The 15,307-nt window shown below is 39.3% G+C and overlaps 2 protein-coding genes and 3 long non-coding RNA genes across 5 annotated transcripts; all 5 read right to left on the bottom strand.

The window, feature by feature from the left end:
- Positions 1 to 547: 547 nt before the first annotated feature.
- LOC135944302 (uncharacterized) lies at positions 548 to 1,863 on the bottom strand. The gene is made up of 6 exons (XR_010575305.1): positions 1,751 to 1,863; positions 1,196 to 1,701; positions 1,092 to 1,139; positions 1,016 to 1,043; positions 903 to 964; positions 548 to 851 (listed from the first exon to the last, which is right to left on the bottom strand). It is a non-coding gene; the product is annotated as an uncharacterized LOC135944302 (long non-coding RNA).
- A 1,247-nt stretch (positions 1,864 to 3,110) lies between these two features.
- Positions 3,111 to 6,652, bottom strand: LOC135943876 (uncharacterized). Its single transcript, XM_065490543.1, has 17 exons — positions 6,608 to 6,652; positions 6,441 to 6,552; positions 6,152 to 6,396; positions 6,034 to 6,096; positions 5,949 to 5,982; positions 5,833 to 5,900; positions 5,670 to 5,777; positions 5,329 to 5,623; positions 5,204 to 5,268; positions 5,114 to 5,149; positions 4,293 to 4,410; positions 4,134 to 4,243; positions 4,004 to 4,078; positions 3,911 to 3,947; positions 3,777 to 3,850; positions 3,627 to 3,723; positions 3,111 to 3,409 (listed from the first exon to the last, which is right to left on the bottom strand). Exons 2-17 carry the CDS (start codon positions 6,550 to 6,552, stop codon positions 3,111 to 3,113), a joined length of 1,836 nt encoding a protein of 611 aa, XP_065346615.1. The 5' UTR covers positions 6,608 to 6,652.
- A 76-nt stretch (positions 6,653 to 6,728) lies between these two features.
- On the bottom strand, positions 6,729 to 7,356 carry LOC135941925 (uncharacterized). The gene is made up of 4 exons (XR_010575030.1): positions 7,297 to 7,356; positions 7,146 to 7,245; positions 6,823 to 7,091; positions 6,729 to 6,765 (listed from the first exon to the last, which is right to left on the bottom strand). It is a non-coding gene; the product is annotated as an uncharacterized LOC135941925 (long non-coding RNA).
- Positions 7,357 to 7,408: 52 nt separating this feature from the next.
- LOC135942280 (uncharacterized) lies at positions 7,409 to 7,883 on the bottom strand. The gene is made up of 3 exons (XR_010575087.1): positions 7,582 to 7,883; positions 7,485 to 7,529; positions 7,409 to 7,436 (listed from the first exon to the last, which is right to left on the bottom strand). It is a non-coding gene; the product is annotated as an uncharacterized LOC135942280 (long non-coding RNA).
- Positions 7,884 to 9,176: 1,293 nt separating this feature from the next.
- On the bottom strand, positions 9,177 to 14,278 carry LOC135943877 (uncharacterized). The gene is made up of 27 exons (XM_065490544.1): positions 14,209 to 14,278; positions 14,121 to 14,154; positions 13,957 to 14,069; positions 13,382 to 13,907; positions 13,284 to 13,328; positions 13,204 to 13,231; positions 13,091 to 13,152; positions 12,939 to 13,038; positions 12,614 to 12,882; positions 12,523 to 12,556; positions 12,403 to 12,467; positions 12,235 to 12,346; positions 11,946 to 12,190; positions 11,827 to 11,889; positions 11,740 to 11,773; positions 11,624 to 11,691; positions 11,464 to 11,566; positions 11,117 to 11,413; positions 10,994 to 11,058; positions 10,904 to 10,939; positions 10,654 to 10,771; positions 10,491 to 10,600; positions 10,360 to 10,437; positions 10,272 to 10,305; positions 10,145 to 10,218; positions 9,994 to 10,090; positions 9,177 to 9,478 (listed from the first exon to the last, which is right to left on the bottom strand). Exons 4-27 carry the CDS (start codon positions 13,589 to 13,591, stop codon positions 9,177 to 9,179), a joined length of 2,649 nt encoding a protein of 882 aa, XP_065346616.1. The 5' UTR covers positions 13,592 to 13,907; positions 13,957 to 14,069; positions 14,121 to 14,154; positions 14,209 to 14,278.
- Between the last annotated feature and the right edge of the window lie 1,029 nt (positions 14,279 to 15,307).

Genomic DNA, 15,307 nt, shown 5'->3' on the forward strand with positions numbered 1-15,307 from the left:
GTCTGCAAATTTCTTATATAAACATTTCCACAGAGCATTTTACAACCTTTAAGCAAGACGGTCAAGTTTGAGAGGCCTGCTTGCTCCTCAGCGTTGTCAATAGTGAGCGTTTTCATTCCCAAAGAACAACACTGACTCCAAGTTCCATCCCAAGTCATCTGGGCGTGTCAAAGTTAAAATCATGATTGCAATAATATCTCTAATAGGTTAAACCAGCTTATTTCCAAAGAGATATGTGTATATGCCGACGTCAGTCCAATAACCGAATGAATTTTTACCTGGAATAGAAATGAAATGAAATTTCCATATTATCACAAAAGGTCTTGAATTTCATACGTTTCAAGTTCCCATCCTTGTCAAACAAAGAAACCTGGAATAAAAATGTAAATTATACATTACTTTCTACTTCTTTTTTTGCTAATAACATTTTTCGAGCAGGTTTTTGGGCAGTCGAACTCCAATTGGCAAATGTAGGGCAGAACATCGTCGCATTTTTTATGCACCAACCCTTTTTGGGAGGTGACAACGGCCAGGCAGCGTTCCAAAGAGGAAGGGATTGTGTTGGTCGGCAGCCAAAACTTGGACGAAGACGTGAGGGTTGTTGAAATATCGGAGCCCGTCGAGCACCACGCGTATTTTTTCGCCAAATTGCAATTTTCATCCTCATTAGATCCACTTGTCCAATAAGAACCCTCTAATCAGGATATATTCAATACATGCAGACCTCGATAAATATTTAGATTAAAAAAACCTTTCAGATTGGAAAGACATTCCAATTCCGCGATAGAAGTGACAGCCAAGAGCGCCATTTTCATCGACTTGCATCGCAAAGCAGCTTCATTTCTCGGAGCCTGAAGCAAATCTGATATATTTTTCTGATTTTTGTAATTTCATGCTCTTACAGTTACGCTAGAAACATAATATTTCTTTTGGCACGTGCTCACACCTTGCACAGAACCATCGGCTACAAGAAATTTATTTATAAATCACTCAAATAAAATTTAATGCTACTCACAAGAAGAGGGTTTGATCGATGGTGTGCTCTGTTTAACTTTAGTAAAATCATACAAATTTAAAAGGAAATAACTTACCAACATAAAGTCGTTGAAATCTGTGCAAGACAAGGTGCACGGCTTAGGCTATGGAATTTTTATTTGAAAATCCAGATAATCAAATTCAGATTCTATAAAAATACTGTCGCAGTAGTTGGTGGTATTTTGGTGGTTGTTGTTGTCATTTTTATCATAGTCGTGGCTGCTGTTGTTGCTGCTGCTTTTGGTGTTGTGGTCGTCACTGTTGTAGATGCAGCATTTGTGGTTGTTGTTGTTGTATCTGCAGAGGTTGTTGAAGACGGGGAAGTGTTCAATTTAGCCGTCATGGCGCTACTGGACGTTTCAAGGAGAAGAACCGTCGATTTGCTTGATTGATCAGCTTTTTGAGTGGTGCTAGTCTCAGACTTTACAGTCGATTCCACTCTGTCGTTGGGGCTTATTGATTCCTGTGCTTTTTTTAAGAAAATATTTGACATTTAAAATAAATACAGCGATTAATCATAAAATATTTAATGTCGTAAATAATAAGTTCGTGCTGATTTTTACTCATCATCGCTTCGACTGTTGTTGGTTTGGTGACGTCACTCTCGCCCCAGTTTCCTGTCGTTTCCACTGAATTCGCCAGCAGCGTTGTTGGCAGCCTGTTGGCCTTGATAAAGCAAAATTTAGGGAGTGGCTCATACTTTTTGGCCACGTACTTTGCTCTCTTGGTCCAATGTAGTTGGCGTGTTGTTCATCGGCCGTTTCTTCATCACGGAAGGCAAGCATCTTTTGAAGCCGCAACACTTGATTATGGTTTTCCTTCGGATAACTTAAAGGCCTATTTTTAAAATAATCTTAATATTTAAGACCCTTGTGATACCTTTAGAGTTTTCCGATTTCCACAATTTCTTGTTCTGATTCAGACACAATATTAAACAAGTTAAATATTCCCAGTTAATTCTACTCACGTGAGTTAGATCGAATAATAAAACCAAAGTGAAGCTCCAATACAGTATTCGCATTGTTCTCTAGTTCTCTTCTGCATCTGAACTGAATTTCACCGCGGCTGCTTGTGTTTTTGCGTCGGCCTGACGTGTTTTGTATACATCCTGCTGCCATGTTGTTCACACCTTCCTGTGACGACCCAATTTTAAAAGTATCAACGCTTGGATGCTGTGTTTTTCCCTGCCTGAAATATTGTTGTTTTGTGATACACTGAATCAAAAATTTTCATCTGCCCTCCTGCAACTTAAACTGTTGGTGATTTTCTGGCACTCCTTTATATCATTTAAAAACACAATTTTATTTTCCTTTGTGAATACAACTTGTTTTGCTCTTGAATTTTCTATGAGATTTTAGTGATCGAGGTGATGCTCTGCTTTTCCGAGCCGGCAAAATCCAACTCAAAGGCTCAGGGGGGGGGGGGTTTGGATGTGACACCACTTAAATTGGGGCGGCATAGTGCACGTAAGTGATTATGGGAAAAATACATTTTGGGGCGTGGGAGAGGTCGAGATACTTTTAGTTTAATAGTTATCTTTCTACGATTAATGAAAAATACATAAATAGTGGTCTGCTGATGCGCGGCGTCAGATCAGGCTAAAGAGTGTGACGACACCAAGCCACGCCTTTTGCCTTCATGTCGACCCTGAGCCTGAAATATCTATCACTTCCCGTGTATATTTAAACTTACTGACTAGTGACCAGAGAGAAGACTTGACGACTTTCTCGTTGTTGCTCTTCGGCCTGTGAGTTTCACCCTCGCGACGAGCATAATATGATACTTATTATCTACCCGCTTAGAGACAAAAACAACATTGACTGTACAATATATAATCACTCAAAAGCCCGCAGTCGCTATCGCGCTGCCTGGTGGAGAGATAAACTCGATTACTTAGAATTTATAGCCGATAAGTTAATAAGCAAATTTGCCTCCGCTCTCTATGGGATTTAAAATTGCAGTAACACGCAGAAATCATTTTCATGCACACAGTTCAATTTTATTTCTTCCATAAAACAAGACAGTTCACACAAACCGATGAAACCAAGTAATATTTTTTTTATTCAAAATCCGTGTTACACTTGCTCGCAGATAAATCTAGCAAAGTGACTACTCTGAAAATTTTGAGTTTTTTCATTGATGTAATAGGAGTGAATGTCTAGCAGTTCTGAATCGGTAAGCATTGTCATCGTATCATCTCCATAATATGTGACAATCGACTCAGTGCAAGGGTACCTTTCGGTCGGATCAGGGTCGAACATGTCGTCTGGCACCAAGGTCCTGCTGCCGCACCAAACCTCGTGCGTTTTGTTGATGAATTCCGTGTCACCCAGCACGATAAATTGGACATCCTTGAAGAAGTCTCCAAGCAAGTCTGCATACCGTAAAATTTTCATTTTTCACTTATAACCTTACAATATATATTATATATTCATATTAATTTGAGCAGCTTGCAACCATTTTTGTTGATATTTTGTGTTAAAATAATTTTTCTGGCTAGACGAGAGAAAACAAGAGCCGCAAGAAAATTTAACAAACACAAAATAAAAGTTGGCGCTGCATAATGTTTTTTTAATTGTTTATATACGTACTAGTTAAGTCCTTGGTGATGTAAAGATCTTTTAAGGTCTGAGGTTCGTAAAGTCTCATTCCAATCTTGCAGCAATGCTGATATGCATCAATCGGGTTCTTTATAGATCCATTTATTTAGCAGGTTTAAAAAACTTGGTATATAACCGCACCAAATATATGTCAGGATTATGATTTGCCACATAATAGGTCTTTCCTAGATATGTAACTTTCTTCCCTCTAGAATCTTGAGAAAATATTTAATTTTGAGTATAATATTCATTAAGAAAGTCAAATGTTTATATACCATTCTTCGCAGTGTTTAGTGAATTGATTGCAGTTTGCTGAACAAAAAAAATTTAATTGTTAATTTGAACTATGGTTTTACACAAAAATATACGTCTGGAATGCACTCGAATGAATTTGTAAGCCAACAAGATCTCCAAACAGGAACGCACGGAACTGGTGGTGACACCTAAACTTTAAAATTAGATCCGCAAAAAATATTAGATAAATCTCTTTGATCTGACCACTGGCCCGGTGCCGAAGTTATTCGAGACCATGTTGAAAACCATGTCGGGAGCTTTCTCCTGTCCACACTTGTATACTTCGAACGCAGTCACGCACTCGTCATCGGATGCTTAAAATTTTTTAATGCAAGACCCGTAAAATACATGCCAAAAGTTTACTTTTCCCGCCGCACTCGTCTTGCACCTTAAGTCCGTCTTCCATTTTCTGAGGTCCACCCTGGGTCGCAAGCTCAATTTGTCGCAACAACGCAATGCTGTTCACGTCTCCAAATCCCATCTTCAAAATTATTAGAAATATAATTAAGCATAATTTAATATCATATTGAGAACATAAGGTGCTTTGTACAAAATAAATATAATCTTTAATCGACAAAATTAACAACTGTTTTAAGGTTAGTATGCAAATAATGATGTCACTGTGGTCCCCTTGTAGTTCCCGCCCGCTAGAGTCAAAATTTCATGTTTGTTTTGAGCGCCACAGGTCAGCCTTGCGCTCGGCCAATCAAAGCGCAGCGCGGGGACGCCATTAGTCCGAGTCTGGAGTTGAGTAGAAGCACGTGTTGGACTCAGGCGGCGTGGCGTCATTCCAGACTTTTGTGTGCGATCAGGGCGCCCTGAGTGACCGAGGTGAGGTTTACGATGAGCGATCTTTTGAGTTATTTTGCGAGCGAGCGAAGCGATTGACGTGGGACATTATTTTTCTCATATGAGTTACGTTAGTGTTTCCTCTTAGCCAAAACCCGCTCGTTTCCATTGCGACAACATTTCCTTAAACCAAGTCAGGCTTTATAGAGTTGATTCTAAGGTCCCATATTATATATAGCGCTAAGATCAGGTTATGAGAGTGTGAGTTTGCTAACTATTTGTGCCGCGAGCGAGAATATAATCTAAAGTGAGATCCCCTACCCCCTAGACACCGACCCAACCCTGAACCGAGTAGCCCCGAGCAGCAACCGGCACAAAAAGGGGAAATGAGTTACCAATCCAAACATGTTTCCGATGCATCTGATGAAGCACTGAAATATTTCGAATCAGGTCAGAATGTATATAACTGAGAAATTGGAGTAAACCTTCTGGCGGAGTGTGATGTTTGTTCCCTGCAAATATGTCACGTTCATGAGCGAATAGAGCTCACCTGAAATAAAATTCAAAATCTTTCTTTTAATCTTGATGCAAGTCTGTCAAAATTACGTACCATCATTGACTTGCCAAGTTTCGAGGCATTCATTCAGCTTGGCGACCTGGCTCTGGCCCCGCTTCTGCACATCGCACAGAAACTGTTTCTGTTCATTGCAAGCTGCTGTTGCCAAAAGAACCGAATCGTTCCTCGCTTCGAGGTAAACGCAGTCGAGGCCTGCCTTCGGGTGACCTTCCTTCCACTTCAGATCTTTGTTATTGAAATCACGGTCAAGGAAGCACCAATGAAGGTTTCCATCGCATCCTAAACCCGTTCCCGACAGCCAAAAATCTCCGATTGTGTGTGGGGGAAACTCTTTTAAAATAAATTAGACAAATTCTGATTTATTTTAAATAAACCCTACTTGTGATTAAATTGGAAATGCAATGTAATCTGTCTGATGTATCTAAGAAGGTCATGCTCATTCTAAAGCTGCAACACGTTTCCCAAGCACTGGCCCAATTCATCTTGAGAGATACAAAAATATTTGGTCATAATTTAAGAAAATTATCATCCATTTACTCTCATCTTATTGTAGAACAAATAATTGCGGCCGCACCCATTAAACCACTCACCGTAAGATGCAAAGTCTTATTTCTGTTTTAAAATATATGAGTTTCAACAAATAAAAATAGTACTTATAAGTTGATCATCAGGGGTAAACAGTGAGGTCTTTAATTCACTTAATTAAAATTTCGTTCAAAGGATTAAATATTATTTTACGTCACGCTGGCAGGATTTTGGACAAGTGACAACGCATGGCTTTGGAGTCACGATAAGTGGCATCTGAAATTTTATAATAAGGTTTAATATATGTATAATTATCGGCAATCAGTCATACTTTGCAAGCGAAAATGTATCTGTTGGAGCAATTCCGATCAGTCAGGACGGCTTGCGTTGAATTCATAGCAAAGCTGAAGTGAATGCACTGTTCGCTGCCTCCAAGGTTGTCCGGCTGTCCGCTTTCCCATTTGAGGCCCTGATCCAAGGTGCTTGTCCCCGCGGACTCGCACCACGACCACTGACCCTCAGGAGCCCCTTTCCACGTTCCGGAAGTCCAGTAATTGGAATTCATTGGCCAATTGTCTGCAAATTTCTTATATAAACATTTCCACAGTACATTTTACAACCTTTAAGCAAGACGGTCAAGTTCGTGAGGCCTGCTTGCTCCTCAGCGTTGTCGATAGTAAGCGTTTGCATTCCCAATGCGCAACACTGACTCCAGGTAGCATCCCAAGTCATCTGGGTGTGTTAATGATAAAATCATGATTGCAATAATATCTCTAATAGGTCAAACCAGCTTATTTCCAAAGAGATATGTGTAGCTGCCAACATCAGTCCAATAACCGAATGATTTTTTACCTAGAATAAAAATGAAATGAAATTTCAATATCCCATGTAATATTTCTTGAATTTCATACGTTTCAAGCTGCCATCGGTGTCAAACAAAGAAGCCTGAAATAGAAATGTTAATAGAACATTATATTTTAACACTAAATTTTAATTTCTAACATTTTTCGAGCACGTTTTAGGGCAGTCGACCTCAAACTGGCAAATGTAGGGCAGAACATCGTCGCATTTCTTATGCACCAACCCTTTTTGGGAGGTGACAACCGCCAGGCAGCGTTCCAAAGAGGAAGGGATGGCGTTGGTTGGCAGCCAAAACTTTGACGAAGATGTAAGGGTTGTTGAAATATCGGAGCCTGTCGAGCACCACGAATACTTTTTCTGCGTGTTGCAATTTTCATCCTCATTCGATCCACTAGTCCAGTATGTACCCTCTATTTAGGATATATTCAATTCGTGGAAACTGATAATATTCAGGTTCAAACAACCTTTTACGCTGAAAAGACAGTCCAACTCTCCGATAGAAGTGACTGCCAAGAGTGCCATTTTCATCGACTTGCATCGCAAAGCAGCTTCATTTCTCGTTGCCTGAAGCATATCTGACATATTTTTCTGATTTTTGTCATTTCATGCCCTTACAGTTACGCTAGATATATAATATTTCTTTTGGCACGTGCTCACACCTTGTACAGAACCATCCGCTGTACAAAATAAATTGTTAACCATTCAATGACATTTCAATGCAACTCACATGGAGACGGTTTGATCGACGGTGTGCTCTGCTTAACTTAAGTAAAATGATGTACATTTTAAAGAATATATCTTACCAACATAAATTTGTTGAAATCGGTGCACGACAAGATGCACTTTGGCTGTGGGATTTATATTTGATACCAGATAATCAAAATTAGTTTCCAAACAAACCGCCGTAGTAGTTGGTGGTATTGTGGTGGTGGTTGTTGTCGTCGTAGTTTTGATTATGGTCGTGGTTGCTGCTGCTGTTGTTGTTATTGGTGCATTTGTTGTTGTTGATGTGGTTGTTGATGCTTTTGTTGAAGTTGTACTTGACGGGTTAGTTGAAATTATTTCCGTTGAGGTTGTTAAAGACGGAGAAGTGTTCAGTTTAGCCGTCATGGCGCTACTGGTTGCTTCAAGAGGAGGACCAGTCGTTTTGCTTGATAGGTCAGATTTTTGAATAGTGGTGCTCTCAGATCTTCCAGTCGTTTCCACGCTGTCGTTGGGACTGATTGATTCCTGAACTTTATTTGAAGAAATCATACAATTTTTCATGTAAATAGGTTCGTGCAGATTTTTACTCATCATCGCTTCGACAGTTGTTGGGTTTGTGACGTCACTCTCGCCCCAGTTTCCTGTCGTTTCTACCGGACTCACCAGCAGCGTTGTCGGCAGCCTGTTAGCCTTGGAAATGCAAAATTTAGGGTGTGGCTTGGAATTTAATGTCATTTACTTTGCTCTGTTGGTCCAATGTAGTTGGCGTGTTGTTCATCGTCCGTGTCTTCATCACGGAAGGCAAGCATCTCTTCAAGCCGCAACACTTGATTATGGCAATCCTCCGGTTACCTTTAAGTGTCCCACTTTACACAAATTTAATATTTCAGCCCCTACGATACCTTTAGAGTGTCTCGATTTCAACGGTTTCTTGTTCTGATTCAGTCAGGATATTAATCATATTAAAAGTGTACCTATTTAATTAACTTACATGAGTTACATGGATTAATAAAACCAAAGTGAAGCTCCAATACAATATACGCATTGTTATCTAGTTCTCCTCTGCATCTGAACTGAATTTCACCGCGGCTGCTTTTGTGTTTGCGGCGGCCTGACGTGTTGTACATCCTGTTATCATGTTCCTCACACCTTCCTGTGACGACCCAATTTTTGTTTTTAAAGTATCAACGCCAGCTGCTGTGGTTTTCCCCACTGACGTATTGATGTTGGATGGTACAGCTTCATACTGAACTAAAAGGTTTCTGCTGTGTTTCTCCTTCAACTTTAACTTTCGATCAAGCAAGCTATCCATCAACCTTCGTGGTTGGGTGCCAGGCAGGAGATCAATAGGCAAGGATGAGCTTCACCAGGGACAGGTAGAGGCTACCATTTTGACCTTTTGTGGTCATCTACAATCTACACAGGTGTGCTTCTTAAGGAGACTCTCCTTAGTGCTTCTCGTCTCCGACTGCGAGTAGTGCGAGTAATACTCTCGCGACGAGCATTTAATACTAATCTCCCCACCTCCGAGACAAAAATTGACTTGACTGTGCTAATCACTCACCAGTCGTCAGTCGCTCTCTCGCGAGCGCTGACTTAACATCGATTTGTTCACAAAGATGAAATATTCACTGCGTTAATATGCAAATTTGCCTCCGCTCTGGAATTAAAAATTGAAGTAACACGCAGAAATCGTTTTCATGCACACAGCTCAAGTTTTTTCTTCAATAAAACAAGAGAGTTAGAAGTAAACCAAAGAAAACAATTAAAATTTTTATTCAAAATCCGTGTTACACTTGCTCGCAGATAAATCTTCTAACGACACCAGAACCAGGTGTTTGATGTTGTATGTAATAGAAGTGAATGTCAAGGATGGATTTATTTTCATCGATCGCCATATACATCGTAGGGCCATTGTTATAACTGACAATCGACTTAGTGGTAGGGTACCTTAAGGTCGGATCAGGGTCGAACATGTCGTCTGGAACCAAGGTCCTGCTGCCGCACCAAACCTCGTGCGTACTGTTGATGAATTCCGTGTCGCCCAGCAAGATAAAGATGGCATCATGGAATTCAGGTCCACCAGCCAGTTCTTTCAATCGATAAATTTTTATTTTTAACAAGCAAACAAACTTAATATGCTGTTCATAACTAGGGCTGTGAATTTTAAGCCAATTTTTTGGCTGAAAATGTCGACTATTTTTATAATATTTCTAAGAGCAAATTAGTCGATTTTAGACGGTTTTATTTTTCATTGTTTCCTTCACATTTTTTTCATATATTTCATATAAATTCATGTTTAACTTGTGTATTTTATTGTATTTTTCAGAGCCAATTTGCAGATATTATTAAACCTTTTAATATATATCAGTATATATACATACTTTATTTAATTTGAGCAGCTTGCAACCATTTTTTGCAATATTTTTATGTTTCAATATCAAAGAAATACAATCTTTTAATCAATATTTTTTGCCAAGACGCGAGATTCCATCAAGTTTTAGAATGCTTAAATTTTTTATATATGAAACAAGAGCCGCAAGAAAATTAAACCAAAACAAGCTTAAAAATTGCCCTGTATATGATTTTTTAATTGCGTATACGTACCTGTTAAGTTCCTGGTGTAATAAAGTTCTTTTAAGGTCTGAGGTTCGTACAGTCTCATTCCAAGCTTGCAGCAATGTTGGTAAGCATCAACCGCGTTCTTTATAGATTAATTTATTTGTAGTTGGTTTAAAAAAATTGGTAATTAATTTACCAAATTCCAAGCAGGGTCATCATATGACACAAAAAAGGTCTTGCCTTGAAATGTAATTTTTATCCCACTGGCGTCTTGGAAAATATTTTAATTTGAGTATATAACCACCAGGAAAATGAATGCTTACCAGTATTAGCATTTATTGCATTGATAGCTGTTTGCTAAAAATTATTAAATTGTTTATTTGAACCATATGGTTTTACAGAATAATATACGTCTGAAGCGCACGGAAATCCAGCACCTGAAAGCCAACAAGTTCTCCAAACCGGAATGCCTGGAACTGGTGGTTCAACCTAAACTTAAATTAGATCCACAAAAAAATAATAGTTCTATCTTTTGATCTAACCACTGGCCCGGTGCCGAAGTTATTCGAGACCATGTTGAAAACCATGTCGGGAGCTTTTTCCTGTCCACACTTGTATATTTCGAACGCAGTCACGCACTCGTCATCGAAATCTTAAATTTTGTGTGAAAAAAGTGTGATTTTTAGAATACATGCCAAAGTTTACTTTTCCCGCCGCACTCGTCTTGGACCTTCAGTCCGTCTTCCATTTTCTGAGGTCCACCCTGGGTCGCAAGCTCAACTTGTCGTAACAATGCAATAGCGTTCACGTCTCCAAAGCCCATCTTCAAAATTATTAAAATCAAGAGCCTAATAAAAATCTTATTGAGAACATAAGGGGCGCATTGTTGAAAAGAAATTTAGTAGCAGAAACAATTTTTTTTAAAATTTGTACGCAAAAGAAGGAAATGAGTTACCAATCCAAACATGTTCCCGATGCATCTGATAAAGCACTGAAAATTTTCGAATAAGGTCCGAATGTATTTAACTGAAAAATTGGAGCTAACCTTCTGGCGGCGTGTGATGTTAGTTTCTTGCAAATAGGTCGCGTTCATGAGCCAGTAGAGTTCCTCTGTGATAAAATTCAAAATTATTCTTTTGATCTTAATATTCCTCTTAAAATTATCTACCATCATTGACTTGCCAAGTTTCGAGGCATTCATTCAGCTTGGCGACCTGGCTCTGGCCCCGCTTCTGCACATCGCACAGAAACTGTTTCTGTTCATTGCAATCCGCAGTTGCCAAAAGAACCGAATCGTTCCTCGCTTCGAGGTAAACGCACTCGAGGCCTATCTTAGGGTGACCTTCCTTCCACTTCAGATCTTTGTTGTTGAAATCGCGGTCCAGGAAGCACCAGTGAAGGTTTCCTCCGCATCCTAAAGCCGTTCCCGAAAGCCAAAAGTCTCCAATTGTATGTGGTGGAAACTCTTTAAAAATGAATGAGACAAATTAGGATTGTATTATAAAAAACATATACTTGTGATTATATTGGAAATGCATTGTAATTTGTCAGATGTATCTAAGAAGGTCAGGCCCATTCTAAAGCTGCAACAGGTTGCCCAGGCACTTGCCCAATTCAACTTGAGAGATACAAAAATATTGAATCATAATTTACGTAATAATTCTCATCGACATACTCTCATTTTATTGTAGAACAAATAATTGCGGCCGCACCCATTAAACCACTCACCGTAAGAAGTATGGTCTTATTTCTGTTTTAAAAAATAAAAGTTTAAAAAAATAAAAATAATACTTATAAGTTGATCATCAGGGGTGAACAGTGAAGCCTTTATATCAACAATATATTATAATGTTCTTATTAAGATGTAAGTTATTTTACGTCACGCTGGCAGGATTTCGGACAAGCGACAACGCATGGCTTTGGAGTCACCATATATGGCATCTGAAATTAAACAAAATGTTGATTAAACATGCATCTGTATGGCAATCAGTCTTTACTTTGCAAGCGTAAATGTATCTGTTGGAGCAATTCCTATCAGTCAGGACGGCTTGCGTGGAATTCATAGCAAAGCTGAAGTGAATGCACTGTTCGCTGCCTCCAAGGTTGTCCGGCTGACCGCTTTCCCATTTGAGGCCCTGATCCAAGGTGCTGGTCCCCGCGGACTCGCACCACGACCACTGACCCTCAGGAGCCCCTTTCCACGTTCCGGAAGTCCAGTAGTTGTAATTAATTGGCCAATTGTCTGCACATAACTTATAGAAACATGTCCAAATTGCATTTTACAACCTTTAAGCAAGATGGTCAAGTTTGAAAGTCCTGCTTGCTCCTCAGCGTTGTCAATAGTGAGCGTTTTCATTCCCAAAGCGCAACACTGACTCCAGGTTCCATCCCAAGTCATCTGCGGGTGTGTCAAAATTAAAATCTTAATCGCAATAATACTTGAATATGCTAAACCAGCTTATTTCCAAAGAGATATGTGTAGCTGCCGACGTCAGTCCAATAACCCAATGAATTTTTACCTAGAATAAAAGAGAAATCAAAATTCTGGATCCCATATTGTCTTTAATTCTATACGTTTTAAGTTCCCATCCAAGTCAAACAAAGAATCCTGGAGTAGAAATGATAGTAAATCAATAAACTTTAACTATGAAATTTCATTTCTAACATTTTTCGTGCAAGTTTTTGGGCAGTCGACCTCAAACTGGCAGATGTAGGGCAGAACATCGTCGCATTTCTTATGCACCAACCCTTTTTGGGAGGTGACAACAGCCAGACAGCGTTCCAAAGAGGAAGGGATTGTGTTGGTCGGCAGCCAAAACTTGGACGAAGACGTGAGGGTTGTTGAAATATCGGAGCCTGTCGAGCACCATGAGTATTTTTTCGCCAAATTGCAATTTTCATCCTCATTAGATCCACTCGTCCAATATGTACCCTCTAATCAGGATATAATCAATTCATCCAATCCGTGATACACATTCAGGGTTAAAAACCTTTCACACTGAAAAGACAGTCCAATTCCGCGATAGAAGTGACAGCCAAGAGCGCCATTTTCATCGACTTGCATCGCAAAGCAGCTTCATTTCTCGGAGCCTGAAGAATATCTGACATTTTTTTCTGATTTCTTTTAATTTTAATCCCTTACAGTTACGCTAGATACATAATATTTCTTTGTGCACGTGCTCACACCTTGCACAGAACCATCGGCTGCAAGAAATTTATTTATAAATCACTCAAATGAATGTTTATGCTACTCACAAGAGGAGGGTTTGATCGATGGTGTTCTCTGTTAACATTCAGTAAAATCATATTATATAAGAGTTAAAAAAATAACTTACCACCATATAGTTGTTGAAATCTGTGCACGACAAGATGCACTTAGGCTAAGGAATTTGTGTTTAAAATCAAGATAGCTAAAATCAGATTCTAAGCAAACCGTCGTAGTAGTTGGTGGTGTTGTTGTGGTTGTTGTCATCGTCGTCGTTTTGATCATGGTCGTGGTTACTGTTGTTGTTGTAGTTGTTGGTGCATTTGTTGTTGTTGATGTGCTTGTTGGTGCTATTGTTGAAGTTGTACTTGACGGGTTAGTTGAAATTATTTCCGTTGAGGTTGTTAACGGCGGAGAAGTGTTCAGTTTAGCCGTCATGGCGCTACTGGTTGCTTCAAGAGGAAGAACAGTCGTTTTGATTGTTAGATCAGATTTTTGACTGGTGGTGGTCTCAGATCTTCCAGTCGTTTCCACGCTGTCGCCGTGACTGACTGAGTCCTGAGCTTTTTTTTAAGAAAATATTTCACATTAACTACATACAGCAATAAATCATAAATTATTTCGTGTAAATAAGTTCGTGCTGATTTTTACTCATCATCGCTTCGACAGTTGTTGGTTTGGTGACGTCACTCTCGCCCCAGTTTCCTGTTGTTTCCACCGAACTCATCAGCAGCGTTGTTGGCAGCCTGTTGGCCTTGATAAAGCAAAATTTTGGGAGTGGCTCTTACTCTTTGGCCACGTACTTTGCTCTTTTGGTCCAATGTAATTGTCGTGTTGTTCATCGGCCGTTTCTTCATCACGGAAGGCAAGCATCTCTTCAAGCCGCAACACTTGATAATGGTTTTCCTTCGGATAACTTAAAGGCCTATTTTTAAAAATTATCTTAATATTTAAGACCCTGTGATACCTTTAGAGTGTCTCGATTTCGACTGTTTCTTGCTCTGATTCAGACCCGATGTTAAACAAGTTAAGTATTCCAAATTAATTCTACTCACGTTAGCTACATCGAATAATAAAATCAAAGTGAAGCTCCAATACCATATACGCATTGTTCTCTAGTTCTCCTCTGCATCTGAACTGAATTTCACCGTGCATGGCTGTTGTTTTGTTGTATGCGGCGGCCTGACGTGTTTTACATCCTGTTACCATGTTGTTCACACCTTCCGGTGACGACCCAATTTGCTATTGAAAGCGTCAACGCCAGCTGCTGTGGTTTTCCCTGCCTGAAATATTGACGTAAAATGATAAAGCAACACAGTGAAACAGGTGACACATTTTCTAGCACTCTCTTCGCCTTTTATTTTCGAAAAAAATATGTGACACAAAACTACATAAATTCACATAATACGCATGAAGAAAATGGAAAATTGATCTAACAATTTTCTATCTAGATTAAAGTAAGTCGTACAAATATATTTGTCAACCACACAGCTAGATGGCGTTAACTAACTTTTCTCAAATAAAGTCAAGGAGGCTCCTAAAGCATGCAACCTGCGTAGTTCAAGTGCGTCTCAAGTTGCAATAAGTTTCCCCCATCAAGGCTAAAATGTAAAAAAGATTTCCCATTTAAAAATTTAGCGCAGTTGGTTTTTCACGAGAAATACCAATCCGCGGCGTTAGAAAAATCCTGATCCTGACAGGGTCCGTGGTGAAAAATCTTCGCTAAGTATCGCCAAGTGTATTCGAAGGCGCGGAAAAGGCATCAAAAACTATGCTTTCTATCCTCACGGAAATTGAATTTTATTGCAGCTTAAATGTAGAAAATTGAGTTTCCGTGCCAGAATAAGGTATGCCACCTGCACGACATTCCTGAAGTGCAGGTTGCAGGCGTTTCTTTCATTCAATGAGCAGTTAATTTATTGTGATTGAATGGCTTGGTTCGCATCTTGTGTTCACGCTTGCATTTTCCAATACCCCGCTAAGAGGATACATTTTTTGGTCACTTTTTCAAAGATTTTTTCGTCATTTTTAATTGATTGATGACATAATATTGTTTATTTCGGATAAATGTTTTGTAGACGATGCTACCCCTCGCATTTTAATCAAAAGTAAATAAATTTATGATATTTCATGGGTTTGAAGTTGATTCTTTTA

The sequence above is a fragment of the Cloeon dipterum genome, chromosome 4 (assembly GCF_949628265.1).
Source record: "Cloeon dipterum chromosome 4, ieCloDipt1.1, whole genome shotgun sequence".
In the NCBI taxonomy this organism is placed as follows: Eukaryota; Metazoa; Arthropoda; class Insecta; order Ephemeroptera; family Baetidae; genus Cloeon; species Cloeon dipterum.